Source organism: Solanum pennellii, chromosome 6 (genome assembly GCF_001406875.1).
Source record: "Solanum pennellii chromosome 6, SPENNV200".
NCBI classification, from domain to species: Eukaryota; Viridiplantae; Streptophyta; class Magnoliopsida; order Solanales; family Solanaceae; genus Solanum; species Solanum pennellii.
The window spans coordinates 50,673,306-50,691,775 of NC_028642.1; the positions used below are offsets into that span (position 1 = coordinate 50,673,306).

The window sequence follows — 18,470 nt, forward strand, 5'->3', positions numbered from 1 at the left end:
TGTATGGAACAATAGTGACAGAAAGACTACTTACCATCAAGATGTCGATCATCAATATATCATTGTTGTAGAGACATGGCGGGGAATAAGTATTTATTAATCCTTAATTAGATTTCTTAAATTTGAGCTTCAAAAATGGAGTCACCAATCATGAGTTGCAGGGTGATAAAGCAGGCTAGAGCAAATGCAACACGAAAAATTAAATTCATCTTAACTTAGTAATTTTGTTGTGGAGTTTATGGGTAAAATGATCACTAAAATCGCAATAAATAATAAGCTTGAACTCATACTTCTAGTATGAAATCAAATAGGTTCAGTATTAAGAATCTTAAAAATTGAACGAACAAAATTTAAATTTTATATCCATCTCTAAAAATAAATATCTGACACCTAATGAGACAAAAAAAGACTAGTACAATCAACATAAATGACATAAGAAAGATTAAACACTTGAAATATTTATCACATTTTTAGAGAGTTGAAAAAAATGATATCAATCAGTTAACAAACACAACACTCTATTGAGGTGCATATATGGAACAAAATATTCAACATGCAATTTAAAAGGAAAAATGTTTAAAATAAATTTTAACTTTGACCGAAATTTTTGTTACGATACTAAACTTTGAAAAGAGCTTTTACCCATGTACTACTTAATAATATATTTTAAAGGTATTAAAAAGAGTCCCAATAAACAAATTTATCTTTTCCGATTGGAAACGTGGGGTACAATACATACAGCTATTGATTGGGAGTTTTTATGTATTTATTTGTTTAATCAACAATTATATTTATATCATTGAAGTCCACCATCTCTATTCTTTCTCAGTTTTTTCCATTTCTCTCAACACAAAAGCATCAAATTAAGCAATCTTCTCAATAACCCAAGCAAGGTCAGATTTATAAATTGTTTTATTTTTTTCCGTACATTTTACTCTAGTTTCTTCACTTCATTATTCATTACTATTTTTTAATCAGTATTTCCTTGTTATTTTTTACTTATTTTTATTTTATTTGCTTCTCTACTTATTTACCAGGCATTTTGTTCCATTCAGAAGTTAAATTTTAGAGTTGTTAAACTAAATTAGAAATTACAAATCATAACTATATATAATAATATTTATATATACCACATTTCATCTTCTTCATTGATCTGTTTCTTTTTCAATCTCAACCAACTCAAAATTTCTATTAAACACTTTTTAAATTTTAGATATGAGTTCCTCTTAATATTTTCATATATTATTCATTCGAAATGATTAACACATTTATGGTTGGTTAAATTTTAAAATTTGAGCTTCAAAGCTTTATCAATGACGGTTTATTCCATTTTTCTTTCTCAATAGTAAGAAAGAATATTAAGGTGAAATTAAACTCGCATATTTAAGTCTCTGATCCGATCTGCCACTATAAGGGAAAGGGATTTGAACAAAACTTGATGAACTGGCTATTGTATTCAGCAATTTCATATATAATTTAATCGTCGACAGGTCACTAATTTTTCCTCTTTTTCCAAGCTTTGGTCCAACCCCAACAGTGTGTTTGTTTGTAAAATCAAATGCATTTTGCCGGAAATAAAAATGACCATTTTTGGTAATAAAAGATTATTGAGTAACGAATTTTGACTCAGGGAACCTAGTATTAAAATCGAAAGAAAATACACGGAGGTAAAAGTGTATGGATATATTTGTGACACATAAAACTTTATATGTTACATTAATTTGATATGTTTGCGTTTGGTTTTTTTCTTCTCTAAATTCTGAAATGATGTTGTTTTCCTTTCTTTTATGAAAGGTGACAAAGCCCATGGAGGTTGTTGGAACTTGTGGAAAAACAACTCTTTCTTCTGGACAGACTTCCAACAAACCTAGTAATATTACATCAATTTATGATGATGATGATGATGTTGTGGGCTTTGAGATACATGCACAAATTATAATGAATGAATTGATACGAGGAACTAAGGAGCGGGATGTTATCTCCATATATGGGATGCCCGGTCTTGGTAAAACAACTTTGGCAAGAAAGGTGTACAACAATCCTTCTATTCTTAATTACTTTGATGTTAAAGCATGGTGTGCTGTGTCGCAAGCATATAATACGAGGACGTTGTTGGTTGAGATTTTCAAACAAGCTACAAGTAATAAGATCAAAATCAAAGAGGACGATGATGTAGCTGACATGTTGCGCAAGGTTCTAATAGGCAAGAGATACCTCATCGTACTAGATGACATTTGGGATGTCGAGGCATGGGAAAATTTGGGAATATGTTTCCCTCAAGGTGAATGTGGAAGCAGAGTAATGGTCACAACACGAATTGAACAAGTGGCTAAGCATCTTCAGCACCACAGTGATCCATATTCTCTTAGCTTTCTAACGTCCGAAGAGAGTTGGGAATTATTGGAGAAGAAGGTATTTCGAGGAGAGAGTTGTCCCCCGGATCTACTGGAAGCAGGGCTACAAGTTGCCCTACACTGTAAGGGATTGCCTCTTGTGGTTGTCTTGATTGCTGGAATTATAACAAAAACAGAAAGGGAGGCGTCCTTGTGGCTCAAGGTCGCAAATGGCTTATGTTCTTTTGCTTTAGGAGAGCAGAGTATGAAGGTGATACAATCAAGTTATGACCATTTAGAAGACCACTTAAAGCCTTGCCTTCTTTACATGGCATTGTTTCCAGAAGACCATAAGATCCCAGTTGACGATCTGGTCAAGTTGTGGATGGCTGAGGAGTTTGTATTGAATATCGGAACAAAGAACATGGAGGAAGCATGTCGAGTTTGCATGAGTGATTTGCTTAATAGAAGCCTAATAATGGTCTCCGGAATGAGATATTATCGTGATGTACAATACTGCTCACTTCATGATGTTGTGCGTGAGTTCTGCTTGAGAAAACTCACAGAAGACAAGTATATGCAGCTCATAGTGCCATACAATCCATATCAACATTTGCATTCCTCGGAATCACGGTTATGCATTTATATTCATGATGATCTCGTTAAACAATTAAATGATTCAAACTACCAGCTGGATAAGATTCCAATGCTCGATTTCAAGGAAACAAACTCTTTGGAGTTCATTGCTCATCCAAAACTCAATGTGTGGAATAACCAATATTCAAATCCTTTAGATTTAGTTGTTAAATTAAGATTTGTTCGGGCATTGGATTTGATGGATGTGGAATTGCCAGATTCATGGGCTACTGCAATTCAATCTCTAACTGAGTTGAGATACCTTGCACTTTGTGTCAAACAATTTGAATTGAAGTGGATATCACACCTACACAATCTCCAAACTCTGCGGCTCAAGTCAAGTGAGAAGTTACGCCTAAGGGCTGCTACTTTATGGGAAATGACGAAACTAAGGCATGTGAATATAGACTGTTTTTCCGTGGCATGGGAAGACAATGAGCAAGAAAGTTCTCCAACAAGTTTGCTAGAGAACATGAAGAGTTTTGGCACTTGCAATATACGCTTCGATAATATGAATGCAAGATTCTGGTGGAGGTTTCCGAATCTTGAAGAACTCTGCCTCAGCGTTAAAGATGTACCTGAGTTTCCTTACTTTCCGATAGTGGAAGTTCATAGTCACCTTCATTTTCTTTCTCTGGAGTTCCCTTTAATCGAATTATTTAATTCATTTGGATGGGAGAGGTTTTGTGTGTTCCCTTCAAATCTTAGGCATTTGGACCTTGCCAAATGTTTGTTGACGGAAGAAATGGTTTTAAACATTGCAAGACTGAAGAAGCTTGAGAGTCTCAAATTATTTTTGGGATTTCCTTCTATGAGATCATATTGTTGGGATGTCACAAATGTGGAGTTTCCTGCACTCAAATACTTAGGATTAATCTCTGTGCAGATAGAAGAATGGAAAGCTTCAGAGGAATCGTTTCCTGTGCTTGAGAAGCTAGTTATAAGTAGATGTTACAGTTTCAAGGAGATCCCCCCAAGCTTTGCGGATATTCTAACCCTAAGACGTATTGAACTGTTTGACTGCACGGACTCTCTAGGGGTTTCAGCTATGAATATAAAAAGAGAGATTGAAGAAAACACAGGATGTGATAGTCTCCATGTTGTAGTTGTAAAACAAAACTAAATGTATTTAATTAAAAGCAATTCAAAGTTGTTTTTACTTCTGTATTCTCACATTATTATCTGTTTTTCTTATTAGGGAACTTTTTAACTTGGAAGCTGAGATTGCAATTCAATTTGGATGTTTTTGAGAGGTCAAAACTGCTTTATTTCAAAATGTGAGATGTTTGGTTATGCTTTTGAGAAAAAAATATATAAATGCTTTTGGAGCAGCAGAAACTGTTTTCACAGTTTAAGATAATTTATGACTCATTCCATGTTTCATTTTCAAACATTTATCTTAAGTTGACTATTATTTTAAATTATTGCTTAAAAACCAAGTCTTATAATGCTGCTGTAAGGATAAATTTGTGAAAGTGCTTACTTATTTGATTGGAAAGAATAAAACTTCTGCTCACCTCCACCTATTCAACTGTGTCTGCCTCCTCCTCTGAAAATCATCTTCCTAACTTTATAGAGAAAATGATCAAAATGGTCCTAAATATATTGTGGAGTTGATTTACTAGGCCCTTAACAGTGGCAGAACTAGGATTTAAAAACGAAATGGCACACTAGAGGCCGATGTGGGCTAGTCGAAGCATCACTGTAACATCTTGGGAAAATGTTTTTCAAACACGTATAAAATTGAAGGTATTGAAATAAATATAAATGTGCAACATAGTTCAAATGCATGTATGGTTGGATGACAATGACTTTTGAGCGTACACTGTGAGGTTTCTAGTTCAAATTTGGAAAAAATAACAACAAGAAAACGCAACAATCAAGAATCGAACTTAATACACTTTGCTTTTGAAGAAGTGCAGTAATCAGTGTTGGACCAACGCACCAACTCAACTAACGTATTTATGGGTGCACAATTGGTTATGATCCTTATTTATTTGTATACATATATATACATAATTTTTTCAAAGTTAACAGGTGCACGTGTACTTCCTTTCTTAAACACGAGTCCGCCTCTCGTCCTTGATGTATAATTCGCTCTGAAATAATCCTTAATGAATGTAAAAGAAATGAGTGTTTTTAGGTCCACAACCTAAAACACATTAAGAACTAGTTTGCTTGGGGGTTATACATAAAAAAAACAAAATAATTCAAACTCTTGATGTATTAAGGTCGATTGACAAATATATGGCACATAAACTAGTAATTAAAAAGCTGACTTTATACTAGTTAAGAAAAAATACATTAACATAAGTTGCTCCTTCATCCTCTAAATAGGCATACTACGCTGTTCAACTAATACTGATGTAGAAAAAAAGCTAAACTAAATATGAACCACCGTACGTACATACAATACAACTGTTGATAATTGGGAGTTTTATATTAAGTCATGTTGGAATTCCTCAACAAAAGATTACAAAGTTATGTAACCTAAGGAATCATAAACTCTAATTTCTAGAGGAATTATAAACTCTAATTCCTAGCTAAGAAATTATAAACTCTAATTTCTAGCTATTCAAAGACACAAAACCCCCCGGTTTTATATTTTCTAATGTTCTTCAAGTTCTACAACTTGTTGAACAACTCCTACTCACAAAACTCAGATTGTAAACAAGACTCTTGAATACAATCTTATAATTTTTCCTCACAAATTGCAACACTCCCAATAAATCTCAAAACTCTTTCAAACCTCTTGATCGTATTTTGATCTTTTCTCTATGTAAGTGCGAAATTTTTTCTAATGCAAATAGCTCCCTATTTATAGATTAGAACTTCAACAACTCCTTGTATAATTCAACTTGTATTTGCCTTCTCCAAATCGTTGTTGACTTCTACTTGGACTCTTTTTCTACAGAATTTCCTTAAATAAATAAGAAAGCACAATTTCCTTAAATAAATAAGAAAACACAATTTCCTTAAATAGATTTCCTTAAATAGGAATTAGTTTTCCTTCTTTCGCTTGGCTTTGAACTCCTTTATAAAAGGAAACTTTTTGTATTGGTTGCTTGTCAAAAAAAAAAAATAATTCCACAACTTTATAACTTCTAATTCACGTGGTTGACGTTTTCCTTATCCAAATCGGATTCGTTCTGTAAGGAACACGTTTGTACAACCTGTTTCTGTTAGGTTGTTAGGTTATTGTTTTTTCATTAACAGTTTCTTTCATCTGTTCCTGTATTTGTCAATTATCAAAATCTTTATCATTCTAACAAATTTCTCCTTTTTGATGATGACAATTATACATTTCGAACTCAGCAAATAAGACACACATCTTCCTTCTTTTGCTATGTTACTACTACAACTCCTTAGCTTTGCCATACTTCAAAACAACGACACTTTAACAAATTCCCCCTTTTTGACTATGACAAATTCTATCTGCTTGCATTGAATAGGTACACATAACTCATATGCAGCTGCTTCCCCCTTTTGACATCAGGCAAAAATAAAACTGTGAAGGCATACACTACAGTAAGAGAAACAAATTCTATACTCATGGTCACTAGGGCTAACACCTACACATCACTTAAAAATCAAGAACTCAGTTAGCTATAGCACAACATTTGCACAAACATATGAGATAGACATGATTATGAAACTCAAACCCAACATAAGCATTAATCAAAAAGCATATACACCAAAAATGTATTAAAATTAAAGATAGAATCAAGAAATTGTGGTGAGAAAAAATTTGGAAGTCAAAGGCTAGAGTGACTAGGTAATACCAAAAGATGAAAGAATTAATAAAAGTCATTTTTCAGCAACAACGATATCTTTTGGATTAACAAAATTAGCAGCCTTCTCAATTTCAAAGTTAACCTTGGTCTATGCACGCTCAATTCCTTTTTTAATCACTTTTAAGGAACTTGTTCAATCAATCATGTTCCTTCTGCAGAAACAATTGTTCACTCATCTTTAATTTCAATAGAGTCAGCATGAGGAACAAATTTTCTTGAATATCACTTGTAAAGAAACATGTTCTCTTAATCTGTTCCCTGGACGTGTACTATCAGCTGCAACACCAACTATAATTTTTTTAATATCAATCCGAAATTCAAGTTTATATGATTTCCAATAGAAGAACTAGGTTCGACAAATGGATCTCTCATCGATTCCCCCTTACTAGATGCACCCAAGTTGAGTTTAACAAGTGAACATAGTTCAAGTATAGGGTCTCCAAAATATTCCCCCTCACAATGTAAATCCTCCAAGACTTTACTCAATACAAAAGATTTCCCCTAAGAACCAACACACTCTACTTTCTTTATCTATATTTATAAGGCACCAAAGTAGAGGTGTCCTCCATCAAATTCATCTCAACCATAGACCATCACATTGGGATAAGACTTTTTAAGAAGATATTTATTTTGGTAGTATTTGGGGCATGAATATCTTTTGTGACAAGTGGTTCAAGTGCATTGACTTTATACTTAATCATGAATAATTATAGTGCACATACCTTAGATCTTTGGATAATGCTGAATTTGCTTCAATTTTACCAAGTCTCTCTCCTGTGCTAGATGCAAATACAATGTTATAGTGCATGAGTAGCATGACTTTAAAAGTGGTATAGAGACATACAACTTAATGTACAAAATCTGAGCATAGAATTCAAGATTAGAGGGCAGTATGTGCAATGTTGATTAGCCATTTAGAGATACTCATGTGACCTTAATCATCCCAAGTTTTAAATTTTTCTTTTTGAAAGTGTTTTCCTTGGCTGATCATATTTTTGATTGATTGATCATCTGAGTGCGCATAACTGTTAGATACTGCACATGCTTCTTTCAGTCTTTTCCCTTTTTTTTACCCTTTTTTTTCCAAAATGTTATTCATCCATTCCTGTTTCCTTTTTTTTCAAGCGAGAGGAATTTCTTCTAGTTTCAATCATGCATCTGAAGCAACACGTTCAATTGGTGAATGTTGCCTGCTTCCTCTCACTTTAATTGCAAATTCAAAGGTTAGAGTTAGGAATCCAGACTAGCTTGGGTCCTTTGTTTTGATCAAAAGGATAAATAAGATCTCTACGAGCCCATTTATGCAGACTGTTTTTAGGAATATACCTGCTCCTCTAAACAGTTTCATAAGTTCCTTTTGTTTTATTTTCTCCAGTAGCTTTGTATTTATGACAATATTGTTTAGGGTGACTTGAGTTACCACAAATAATACAAAACATAGGATTCCCATTTATGGGATGTTCATACCCTATTCCAGTTTTAATGTACCTATTATTGTTACCTAGATGGGTTACTATCATGGAGGATTTTGTCCACTTATTTGCACTTTCCAGATCACTTCTCATCCTAGTCAATTCAAGATTTATTCTCCTAGAGTTTTCCTTTTCTAGTTTTAAGTTATTTTTGAGTTTGTCGACCTTAAGTTTTTGGTCAGACAGTTCACCCCCTTTTTCTTTACCAAGAACTTTTAGTTTTAGATTCTCTGTTCTTAGTTCCAGATTGTGAGATTCAAGTTGCTTGATTTTCCCTTGAAGGTCATGTTTGTTCTTATTAAGATCAATGTGCTCAAACTTTAAGCTAGACAGGAAAGCAAGTAGTTGACTCTTGGTGTTAACAAGTTCTTGAATTGTGTCTATGGAAGCAAGCAATAGGAATGAAAGCTTTTCCTAAGAGAACTTTACTAGTTTATCATTTAGGTTTAGAAATTTTACCTCAGTTTCTTCAGAGTCTGATTCAGGTTCAACATCTGATTCTTCTATCGCCATTAAAGCAATGTCCTCATCATCTTCTTCATACATGTCCGATGAACCTGTTCCCCAAGCTGCATACATTGCTTGTTCTTTTTCTTTGTTTTTCTTTTTATTAAAGAGTTTCTTTCTTTTTCAGCTTTTTCCTTTTTCCATTCTAATTCCCACATTGGGCAATCCTTGATCTTATGATCTGTCTTACCACACTTGAAGCAGCCTCCACTTTGTGGTCTCTCAAGATTTCTTTCTTTTTGGGGTAGTGATTTCTTGCTAGCGTTTAATCCCCTTTTTAAGAGTTTCTTGAAGTTCTTACTTATTAGAGCAAGATCATCATTATCTATGTCAGATTCATCACTTTCAGTTGCTTTAAATCCAAGATTTTTCTCTTTATTTCCTTCACCTCTTTTGTCAACATTCATCTCATAAGTTTTGAGCTTTCCAACTAATTCATCCAGAGTCATATTGGTTAGATCTCTGGCTTCTCTAATTGCAGTGACTTTTATTTACGAAGACCTAGGTAGAGTTCTAAGTACTTTGTCAACCTGTTCCTCAGTGGTGTATACTTTGCCCAAGGATATTAATTCGTTTACCACAGTGGTGAATCTAGTTATCATATCTTGAAGAGATTCTTCGGACTTCATCTTAAAGGCTTCACATTCTAAGCAAAGTCTAATAATTCTGAATTTACGAACTTGAGTTGTACCTTCGTGAGCATTTTGTGAAGTGTCCCATATTTGTTTTGCAGAAGTACAACTAGAGATGCGGTTAAACTCATCAATTCCTAGTCCACATACGAGAATGCACTTAGCTTTTGCATTTTTCCCTAGCATCTTGTAGTCAGCTTCTCCGTATTTTTCTGTAGGTTTAGGTACCTTATTCCCTTCACTATCAGTAATAGTAGGAATTAATGGTCCATTAGTAATTCTAACCCATAGTTCACAATCTCAGCTTGAATGAAGTCTTCCATCCTCGTCTTCCACCAAGAGTAGTATTCTCTATTAAATAATGGTGGTCTGTTGATGTGTTGCCCTTGACCATGCCCAAGAGGAGGTGCAAAATTCATAATTGTCTTATCTTGAGTTATTGAACTCTTCAAAGATAACCTGCTCTGATACCAATTGTTGGAATTCTACCCTCTTGAATTCTTCACAGTAAGACGTACAGACAACGTGTTTCTATTTGTTTGAAACTTAATGATAATCAATTCGAACAATTCAGACCTAAACTTAATTATTTGTATACCTTCTTAACGTGTATGGATAATTATTAACATGTCATGCACTGAGTTATTTGTTTATACTCATTTATATTTCCACAACATGTCATGTAGTACTACTATATATTTATAGTATCACTCTTCATTCTTCAATATATCTCCATTAATTTATGATGATGATGAAGTTGTGAGATTTGAGAAAGATGAAGAAATTATAATGATGAAATTGACACGAGGAACAAAGGAGCGGGATGTTATCTCCATCTATGGAATGCCTGGACTTGGTAAAACAACTTTGGCAAGGAAGGTGTACAACAATCCCTATATTGTTAATTACTTTGATGTTAAAACATGGTGTGCTGTGTCACAAGCATATAATAGGAAGAAGTTGTTGGCAGAGATTTTTAACCAAACAACACGTAGAGAAATGGATGAAGATGATGACATAGCTGATTTGTTGCGCAAGAGTCTAGAGGAAGAAGATATCTCATTGTATTAGATGACATTTGAGATGTCGAGGCATGGGAAGATTTAGGAACATGTTTCCCTAAAGGTAAATATGGAAGCAAAGTAATGGTCAGTCACAACACAAATTGAACATGTGGCTAAGCATCTTCAGCACCACGGTGATCCTTATTCTCTTAACTTTCTAACATCCACACAGAGTTGGAAATTATTGGAGAATAAGTTATTTCGAGGAGAGAGATGTCCCCTGGATCTACTGGAAGCAGGTTTGAGAGTTGCCCAACACTGTAAGGGATTGCCTCTTATGGTTGTCCTTGTTGCTGGATTTATTGCCAAAATGGAAAGGGAGCTCGAGGTTGAGAATGATTTAAGTTCCCTTGTTTTAGGAGAGCAGAGTATGAAGGTTATACAATCAAGTTATGAACATTTAGAAGACCATTTAAAGCCTTGACTTCTTTACATGGCATTGTTTCTAGAGGACCATAAGATTCTAGTGGACGATCTGCTGAAGCTGTGGATGGCTGAAGTGTTTGTATTGAATGCTGAAACAGCGAACATGGAGGAAGCATCTCATAATTGCTTGAGAGATTTGCTTAATAGAAGCCTTGTAATGGTCTCTGGGATGAGAATTAATGAGTTAATAAATTTGATGGTCACTCAACTATCAATTGTTTTTCACAGAATGTCACTCAACTTTCAATTTTAACTCAAAAGTCACTCAATAATGATTTCTTTGCATAGAAAGTCACTCAACTTTCATTTTCAACTTAAATGTCACTCAACTATGACTTCTTTGCACAAAAAGTCACTCAACCTATTTAATTGTTTTTTCATTTTCCCTACTTTATTCTTCTTCTTATTTATATAAATTTATTACACATTATCAACACGAGACTCTACCATATTTAAATGTATATACATTGAAATAGACCAATGTTACAAATTATAGTCACACAAAAGCAAAAGACGGGCAGGTAATTGTTTCAATATTATTACATGGTTAGTATGCCACAAAGTTTGGATAGTACTGCAATATTATTCCAAAAAATAAAATATATATTTCTAACCACCATTGTTGTATGAGTTATGTTAATGCTTCATACTAGAAAGGTTCCCTCTTTTCTGTTGGGTATGTCTGCCCTGAGTTTCTTACCATACATATGTTTTTTTTTAAATAAAAGGTGTGGATTGTCTATTCTTTTTTCTGGTAGGAAAAAGTTTAGGACTTTATAAATAGATGCATGTTCCTTCTAACTTTATTCGCATTCACAGTGCAGTCTTAAGGGCTTTGAGAGTTTTAGTAGGGGGGAGAATTTGTGGGACACAAGCTTGATACATTATGACTTGTGTGAACCTCCCATGTATTCCGAGTGAATTGATTGAGGTTGTTTCTCTATATATTTTGTACTCTTATATATATTGAAACCTATTTTTTAGTCATTGCAAACATTTTCTCTTTAAAAGATGAAATCTATCAAATTTGATTAGTGAAAATGAGATGATATTTTAAAACTTATAATTTGTGAATGTTGTAATGAAAGAACATACTCTGTAATTTCAATCATTGTCCAATTTAAAGTATTTTTTAAGAAAAAAGTGCAAGTTCAATAGCATTAAAAATAACCAACACTAACTTGAAAGACAATATTTGAGAAATTGCAACAACTAAAGCAATTGCAGGAGCTTCATAGGCACTTCCAGTCTTCTTAACATGATGAGACAAAATAGAGAGGACTATAATAATACTTGATATTGAATACATAAGAGCGAAAGTGGAAAATATGTATTATGTAACCAACGTAGCGCACACTTTATTAATCATGTCCATGCTTTCGAAATCTGATGGGAAAAAATGCTTCAGTCGGTAAACAACGACGATTTAGCAGAAACAGAGATCATATCCGGCTAATAATATGTGGTAAAATAGATCAATCATAGGTTCTACATATGTTGTGATGAAAAAACAAAACATCTAACGACAGAGTGAAAAACAATGTAAGTTGGCTTATCAAAAAATTAAATTAGAGAAAAAGAAAGTACTTCACTTTATTTGATAGCAAATTTCATTTTTGTACAATTTATGAGCAAATAATATGTAGATACTAAAATCATCCATCATTCAACTCATTTTTATTCACATGACAAGTCAAAAATTTATATATTCACATCTAACCCATTTTCAACTCATTTATATGCGATCTAATACTCTGTTAGCTAGCCAACACAAGTCATAACACATGAATAACATCATAGTTACTTAGGGAGAAGTTGACAAAGTTTGTTTAGAAGGTTTTGGTATTTCTGTCTTTAATACACTTGGAAACTCAGGATCTAAAATGACGGGTAATTCATGCTTTGTAAATGTTGGGATCTCTGAATTTGGGGTAGTTGGTAGCTTACGGTTTGGTACACTTGGTTTTTCAGGCCAAGAAACAGTTGGAGTTTCAGATTCTGGGGCTGCTGCTGGGGCTACTGGAATATCAAGCTTTGAAGAATTAGAGGTTTTGGGTTTTAAGAAATCAGGTATATCTGGCTCTGAGAAACTAGGAGTCTTAAAATTTGGAGAACTTGGGGTCTCATGCTTCGGCGAACTTGGCATCTCGAAATTTGAAGAACTTGGTGTGTCGGGCTTTTGGGAACTAGGAGTTTCGGATTTTGGAAAACTTGGAGTCTCGAAACTTGAGGTGTCATGCTTTGGGGAGCTTGGCATCTCGGGCTTTGGAAAGCTTGGCGTGTCAGATTTTGGGGAACTTGGGGTCTCGGTCTTTGGGGAACTTGGAGTCTCGAGCTTTGGGGAGCTTAGCATCTCGAACTTTGCGGAACTTGGCGTCTCGGGCTTTGGAGATCTTGGTGTCTCGGGCTTTGGGGAACTTGGCGTCTCGGGCTTTTGGGAGCTTGGGGTCGCGGGCTTTAGGGAACTTGGAGTATCGGACTTTGTGGAACTTGGTGTCTCGAGATTTAGGGAGCTTGGCGTCTCAGGTTTTGAAAAAATAGGAGTCTTGGGATTCGGGGAACTTGAAGTCTCGGGCTTTGAGAAACTAGGAATCTCGTGCTTAGGAGAAGTTGGAATCTCGGGCTTTGAAAAACTAGGAGTCTCGGTCTTTGAGAAACTAGGGGTCTCGAGCTTCAGGGAACTTGGAGTCTCGGACTTTGAAAAACTAGGAGGTTCAGGCTTTAGGGAACTTGAGGGACTTGGAGAACTTGGAGTGTCAGGTTTTGATAAACTAGGAGCCTTGGGCTTTGAGAAACTTGACATCTCGGGCGTTGGGGAACTTGGTGCCTTAGGCTTCGAGGAATTTGGAGTATTAGGCTTTGAGAAACTAGGAGTCTTAGGCTTTGAAAAGCTAGGTGTCTCAGGCTTTGAGAAACTAGGGGTCTTAGGCTTTGGGGAATCTTGTGTCTTGGGGCTTGGAGAACTTTCCATTTCAGGCTTTGTGAAAGTAGGGTTCTCAGACTTTGGGGAACTCGGAGTCTCGGGTTTTGAAAAACTGGGAGTCTCAGATTTTGCGGAGCTTGAAGTCTCAGGCTTTGAGAAACTAGGAGTCTCGAGCTTTTGGAAGCTAGAGGTCTCGAGCTTTGTGAAACTAGGGGTCTCAGGCTTCGAAGAACTTGGAATTTCTGGCTTTAAAGAAGTAGGAGTATCTAACTTTGGGGAACTCAGAGTCCCGGGCTTTGAAAAAGTAGGAGTCTCAGATTCTGAGAAACTAGGGATTTTAGGCTTTGAAAAACTAGGGGTCTCGAGCTTTTGAGAATCAGGGGTCTCTGGCTTTAGGGAATTAGGTTTCTCAGGCTTTGAAAAACTAGAAATCTTGGGTTTTGTAGAACTAGGGGTCTCGGATTTTGAAAAACTTGGAATCTCAGGTTTTGATAAAGTAGGAGTCTTAGGCTTAAAGAAAGTAGGAGTCTCAGGCTTCGATAAAGTAGGGGTATCGGGCTTTGGGGAAGTAGGAGTCTTGGTCATTGAAAAAATAGGGTTCTCAGGCTTTGAGAAGGTAGGATTCTCAGATTTTGGTGAACCAGGGGTCTTGGGCTCAGAGAAACTTGGAGTCTTGGGCTTTGAGAAAATAAGAGTTTCAGGCTTGGAAAAAGTAGGAGTCTCAGGCTTTGGAGAACTAGGGGTATCAAGTTTTGAAAAACTAGGAGTCTCAGGCTTTGAGAAACTAGGAGTCTCGGGTTTTGAAAAACTAGGGGTCTCGGGCTTTGAAAAAGTAAGGGTCTCAGGTTTTAAAAAACTAGGTGTCTGAAGCTTTGAGACAGGTGTCTCAGGCTTTGAGAAACTAAGAGTTTCTGACTTTGAGAAACTAGGAGCCTCAGGTTTTGAGAAACTAGGGATTTCAGGTTTGGAAAAACTAGGTGTCTCAGGATTTGAGAAACTAGGTGTCTTAGGGTTTGAGAAACTAGGATTTTCTGGCTTTGAGAAACTAGGAGTCTCAGGCTTTGAAAAAGTAGGAATCTCTGGTTTTGAGAAAGTAGGGGTTTCAGGTTTTGAAAAGCTAGGTGACTTAGACTTTGAGAAACTAGGTGTTTCAGGTTTTGAGAAACTAGGTGTTTTAGGTTTTGAAAAACTAGGGATGTCAGGCTTTGCAAGACTAGGGGCCTCAGGCTTTGAAAGACTAGGTGAACTGGAGAAACTTAGGGTAGTTGGCGTTGAGAAACTAGGGGTCTCGGGATTTGTAAAACTAGAAATTTTGGAATTTGAGAAACTAGGAGTCTCGGGCTTTGAGAACCTTGGTGTTCGAGGTTTAGAGAAACTAGGATTCTCTGGCTTTGAAAAACTAGGTGTTTCAGGTTTAGAAAAACTAGGGTTCTCAGGCTTTGAAAGACCGGGGGAATTGGAGAAACTTGGGGTAGCAGGCAATGAGAAACTAGGGGTAGTGGGCGTCGAGAAACTTGGGACAGCGGATGTTGAAAAACTAGGATTAGCGGGTGCTGAAAAACTAGGGGTCTGAAGAAGGCGACGTGCCGTTATAGTAGTTATCATGTCGTCATGCATAAAGTAGATAAAAGCAAACAATAAGATGGAGGAGAAGTTGTAATGCCAAGCCATTTTTGTGCTGATGCAAGAAACTTAAAGAAAAATGTGGTAAAAGAAAATAAAATTTTGATATTTTAATTGTTTTCCATTTAGCTATATATAGATTTTTAAAGGCATGTAAAAGGGAGGATTTCAATACTTGATAGGTTAGTTGTACTATTTATCTGCCAATATTATAGTATCTAGAATTTGTATTATGATAGCAAGATTATAGTATCTTGAATATCGCTAGAATGAAAGAATGCTCAAATTTTCTAGCTTAAATGAGATTATTAAGGAAGCAAATAATTGTTAAACTATTTACTAATTATCTTTAAATTATCAATCATTATGTCTTTTAATTATGCCCTTTCTTTCTTTCTAGCCTTTCTATCAAGATAAAATTTAAATAAAAGTGGGTATAAGAATGACACGTCATATCATAATCAAACATAATTGAACTTAACATGCATATAACTCAATCATGATAAGAATGACAACATTGATTTCTTCTTTTAATAACTAAAATCATTGCACTTTTCACCAAATATCTTTAAAAATAAACATATAAAGTTCCTTAGTCTATTATTTATAAGGCATTGTTTGATTGAATACCGCGTCTGGATGTTAACTTTATTTAAGTATTAATATTATTACTAAAATATTAAAATAATTATTAATAATTTAATTTGATGGAGAAAAAATTACATTATATGAATATACTTAAAAGTATTAATCAACTATCGACAAAATAATATTCCATATTTTAGTAAAATATGATAACTTTTGGGAGCATTGGGATGTCCCAGTTAAAAGAAATAAAAAGTTGATTATAACTCGAAACAAAATTAGGCTTTGTATGGAACAATAGTGACAGAAAGACTACTTACCAACAAGATGTCGATCATCAATATATCATTGTTGTAGAGACATGGCGGGGAATAAGTATTTATTAATCCTTAATTAGATTTCTTAAATTTGAGCTTCGAAAATGGAATCACCTTTGATTGCACAAATCATGAGTTGCAGGGTGATAAAACAGGCAAGAGCAAATGCAATACGAAAAATTAAATTCATCTTAACTTAGTAATTTTGTTGTGGAGTTTATGGGTAAAGTGATTACTAAAATCGCAATAAATAATAAGCTTGAACTCATACTTCTAGTATAAAATTAAATAGGTTCAGTTTTAAGAATCTTAAAAATTGAACCAACAAAATGTAAATCCTATATCCATCTCTAAAAATAAATATCTGACACCTAATGAGAAAAAAAAAAGACTAGTACAATCCACAGAAATGACATAAGAAAGATATAACTACACTTGAAATATTTGTCACATTTTTAGAGAGTTGAAAAAATGATATCAATCAGTATAACAAACACAACACTCTATTGAGGTGCATATATGGAACAAATATTCAACTTGCACTTTAAAAGGAAAAATGTTTAAAATAAATCTGAACTTTGATCGAAATTTCTATAAATGGGACTGTTTTCAGAGGACCATAAGATTCCAGTGGATGATCTGCGATGGCTAAAAAGTTTGTATTGAATGTTGAAACAGTGAACATGGAGGAAGCATCTAGAGTTTGCTTGAAAGATCTACTTAATAGAAGCCTTGTAATGGTCTCTAAAAAGAAAATCAATAGTGACATAGAAAGGTGCATACTTCATGATGTAGTGCATGGGTTTTGCTTGAAAAAGCTTAAAGAAGAAAATTTTATACAGCTAACAGTGCCATACAATCCATATCAGCATTTATGTTTTATGAATTCACGGTTATGCGTTTATATTCATGATGATCTTGTTAAACAATTAGATCATTGAGAATATCAGTTTGATAAGATTCCAATGCTTGAGTCTAAGGAAAGTACAAAGTGTTTTGGTGAATGTTCTAGATCCTTGGAATTTATTGCTCATCCAAATCTCAACCCTTTTACCTTTACTTGTTAAGTTAAAACTTGTTCAGGTGTTGCATTTTCCTTATGAGGATTTGCCAAGTTCTTGGCCTACGCATTACAATCTCTGACTCACTTGAGGTACCTTGAAATTTCTGTTGTAAATTTTGATTTCAAGTTGATATCTCACCTTTTGGATCTTCAAACTCTAGTGGTTTGTTCATCTAATATATTAAGGACATCTCCTGCAACAATTTGAAAAATGAAGACGCGGAGGCATTTGGATGTAGACGAACTTTCTTTTATATGGGATGACANATGGGATGACGATGATAAAGAAATTTTTGAACAATGTTCAACAACTATGCTAGAGAACTTGAAGACATTTCACACTCATCGTATATCTGTGGATGATCTGAATCCAAGGTTCTGGTGGAGATTTGCGAATCTTGAAGAACTTAGCCTCCGTGTTGAAGCTTTAACTAGTTGCCCTTTGTTTCCATCAGCGGAAGTTCATACTCATACTCATCTTCAATCTCTTAATCTGATCATAAGCCCTTGAGGATTCTTCGATTCAGTTGGTTGGGAGAGCTACTGTGTCTTCGCTTCAAATATTAGGGATTTGTGCATTGGCGGTTGTTTCTTAACAAAAAGAAATGACTAAATATTACAAGATTGAAGAAGCTTCAAAGTCTCTCATTAAAGGGGGACTTTTATCATGGAAATCAGAGAACTCTTGTTTGGACGTCACAAGTGTCGAGTTCCCTGCACTCAAATACTTGGAATTACACTTTGTGAGGATGGAAGAATGGAAAGCATCAGAGGAATCATTTCCTGTGCTTGAGGAGCTGTCTATAAGAAGTGGTTACTTCTACAAGGAGATCCCTTCGAGCTTTGCAGATATTTCAACACTGCGACTTAGTAAACTGTATGACTACACCAACTCTCTTAGGGTTTCAGCTATGAATATCAAAAAAGAAATCGAAGAAAACACAGGATGTGATAGTCTCCAAGTTCTTTTATTGTCCTAGTTCGATACACATAGCATAGAGTCATAGACATGCATTCCCATTCTTAATCCAAATAAGTAGTCAACTAAACAATATTGTATTTAATTTTTCTTCTGCAAGATTTGCAAGTCTCCCT

At 34.8% G+C, this 18,470-nt stretch overlaps 2 protein-coding genes and 1 pseudogene across 2 annotated transcripts; 2 read left to right on the forward strand and 1 right to left on the reverse strand.

Annotated features, from left to right (window-relative positions):
• The first annotated feature begins 818 nt into the window (after nt 1-818).
• On the forward strand, nt 819-4,128 carry LOC107022652 (putative late blight resistance protein homolog R1B-23). Its single transcript, XM_015223249.2, has 2 exons — nt 819-893; nt 1,795-4,128. The coding sequence occupies exon 2, from the start codon at nt 1,807-1,809 to the stop codon at nt 4,090-4,092; it is 2,286 nt and encodes a 761-aa protein (XP_015078735.1). The 5' UTR covers nt 819-893; nt 1,795-1,806; the 3' UTR covers nt 4,093-4,128.
• Nucleotides 4,129-9,735: 5,607 nt separating this feature from the next.
• On the forward strand, nt 9,736-18,355 carry LOC107022412 (annotated as a pseudogene).
• Nucleotides 12,530-15,459, reverse strand: LOC114077484 (proline-rich extensin-like protein EPR1). The gene has a single exon (XM_027917399.1). It carries the CDS (start codon nt 15,456-15,458, stop codon nt 12,669-12,671), a length of 2,790 nt encoding a protein of 929 aa, XP_027773200.1. The 5' UTR covers nt 15,459; the 3' UTR covers nt 12,530-12,668.
• Nucleotides 18,356-18,470: the final 115 nt, after the last annotated feature.

What these genes read in the sequence shown, in the direction of transcription:
- LOC107022652 (XM_015223249.2), top strand. Translation starts at nt 1,807, where the DNA reads ATGGAGGTTGTTGGAACTTGTGGAAAAACAACTCTTTCTTCTGGACAG.
- LOC114077484 (XM_027917399.1), bottom strand. Translation starts at nt 15,458, where the DNA reads ATGGCTTGGCATTACAACTTCTCCTCCATCTTATTGTTTGCTTTTATC.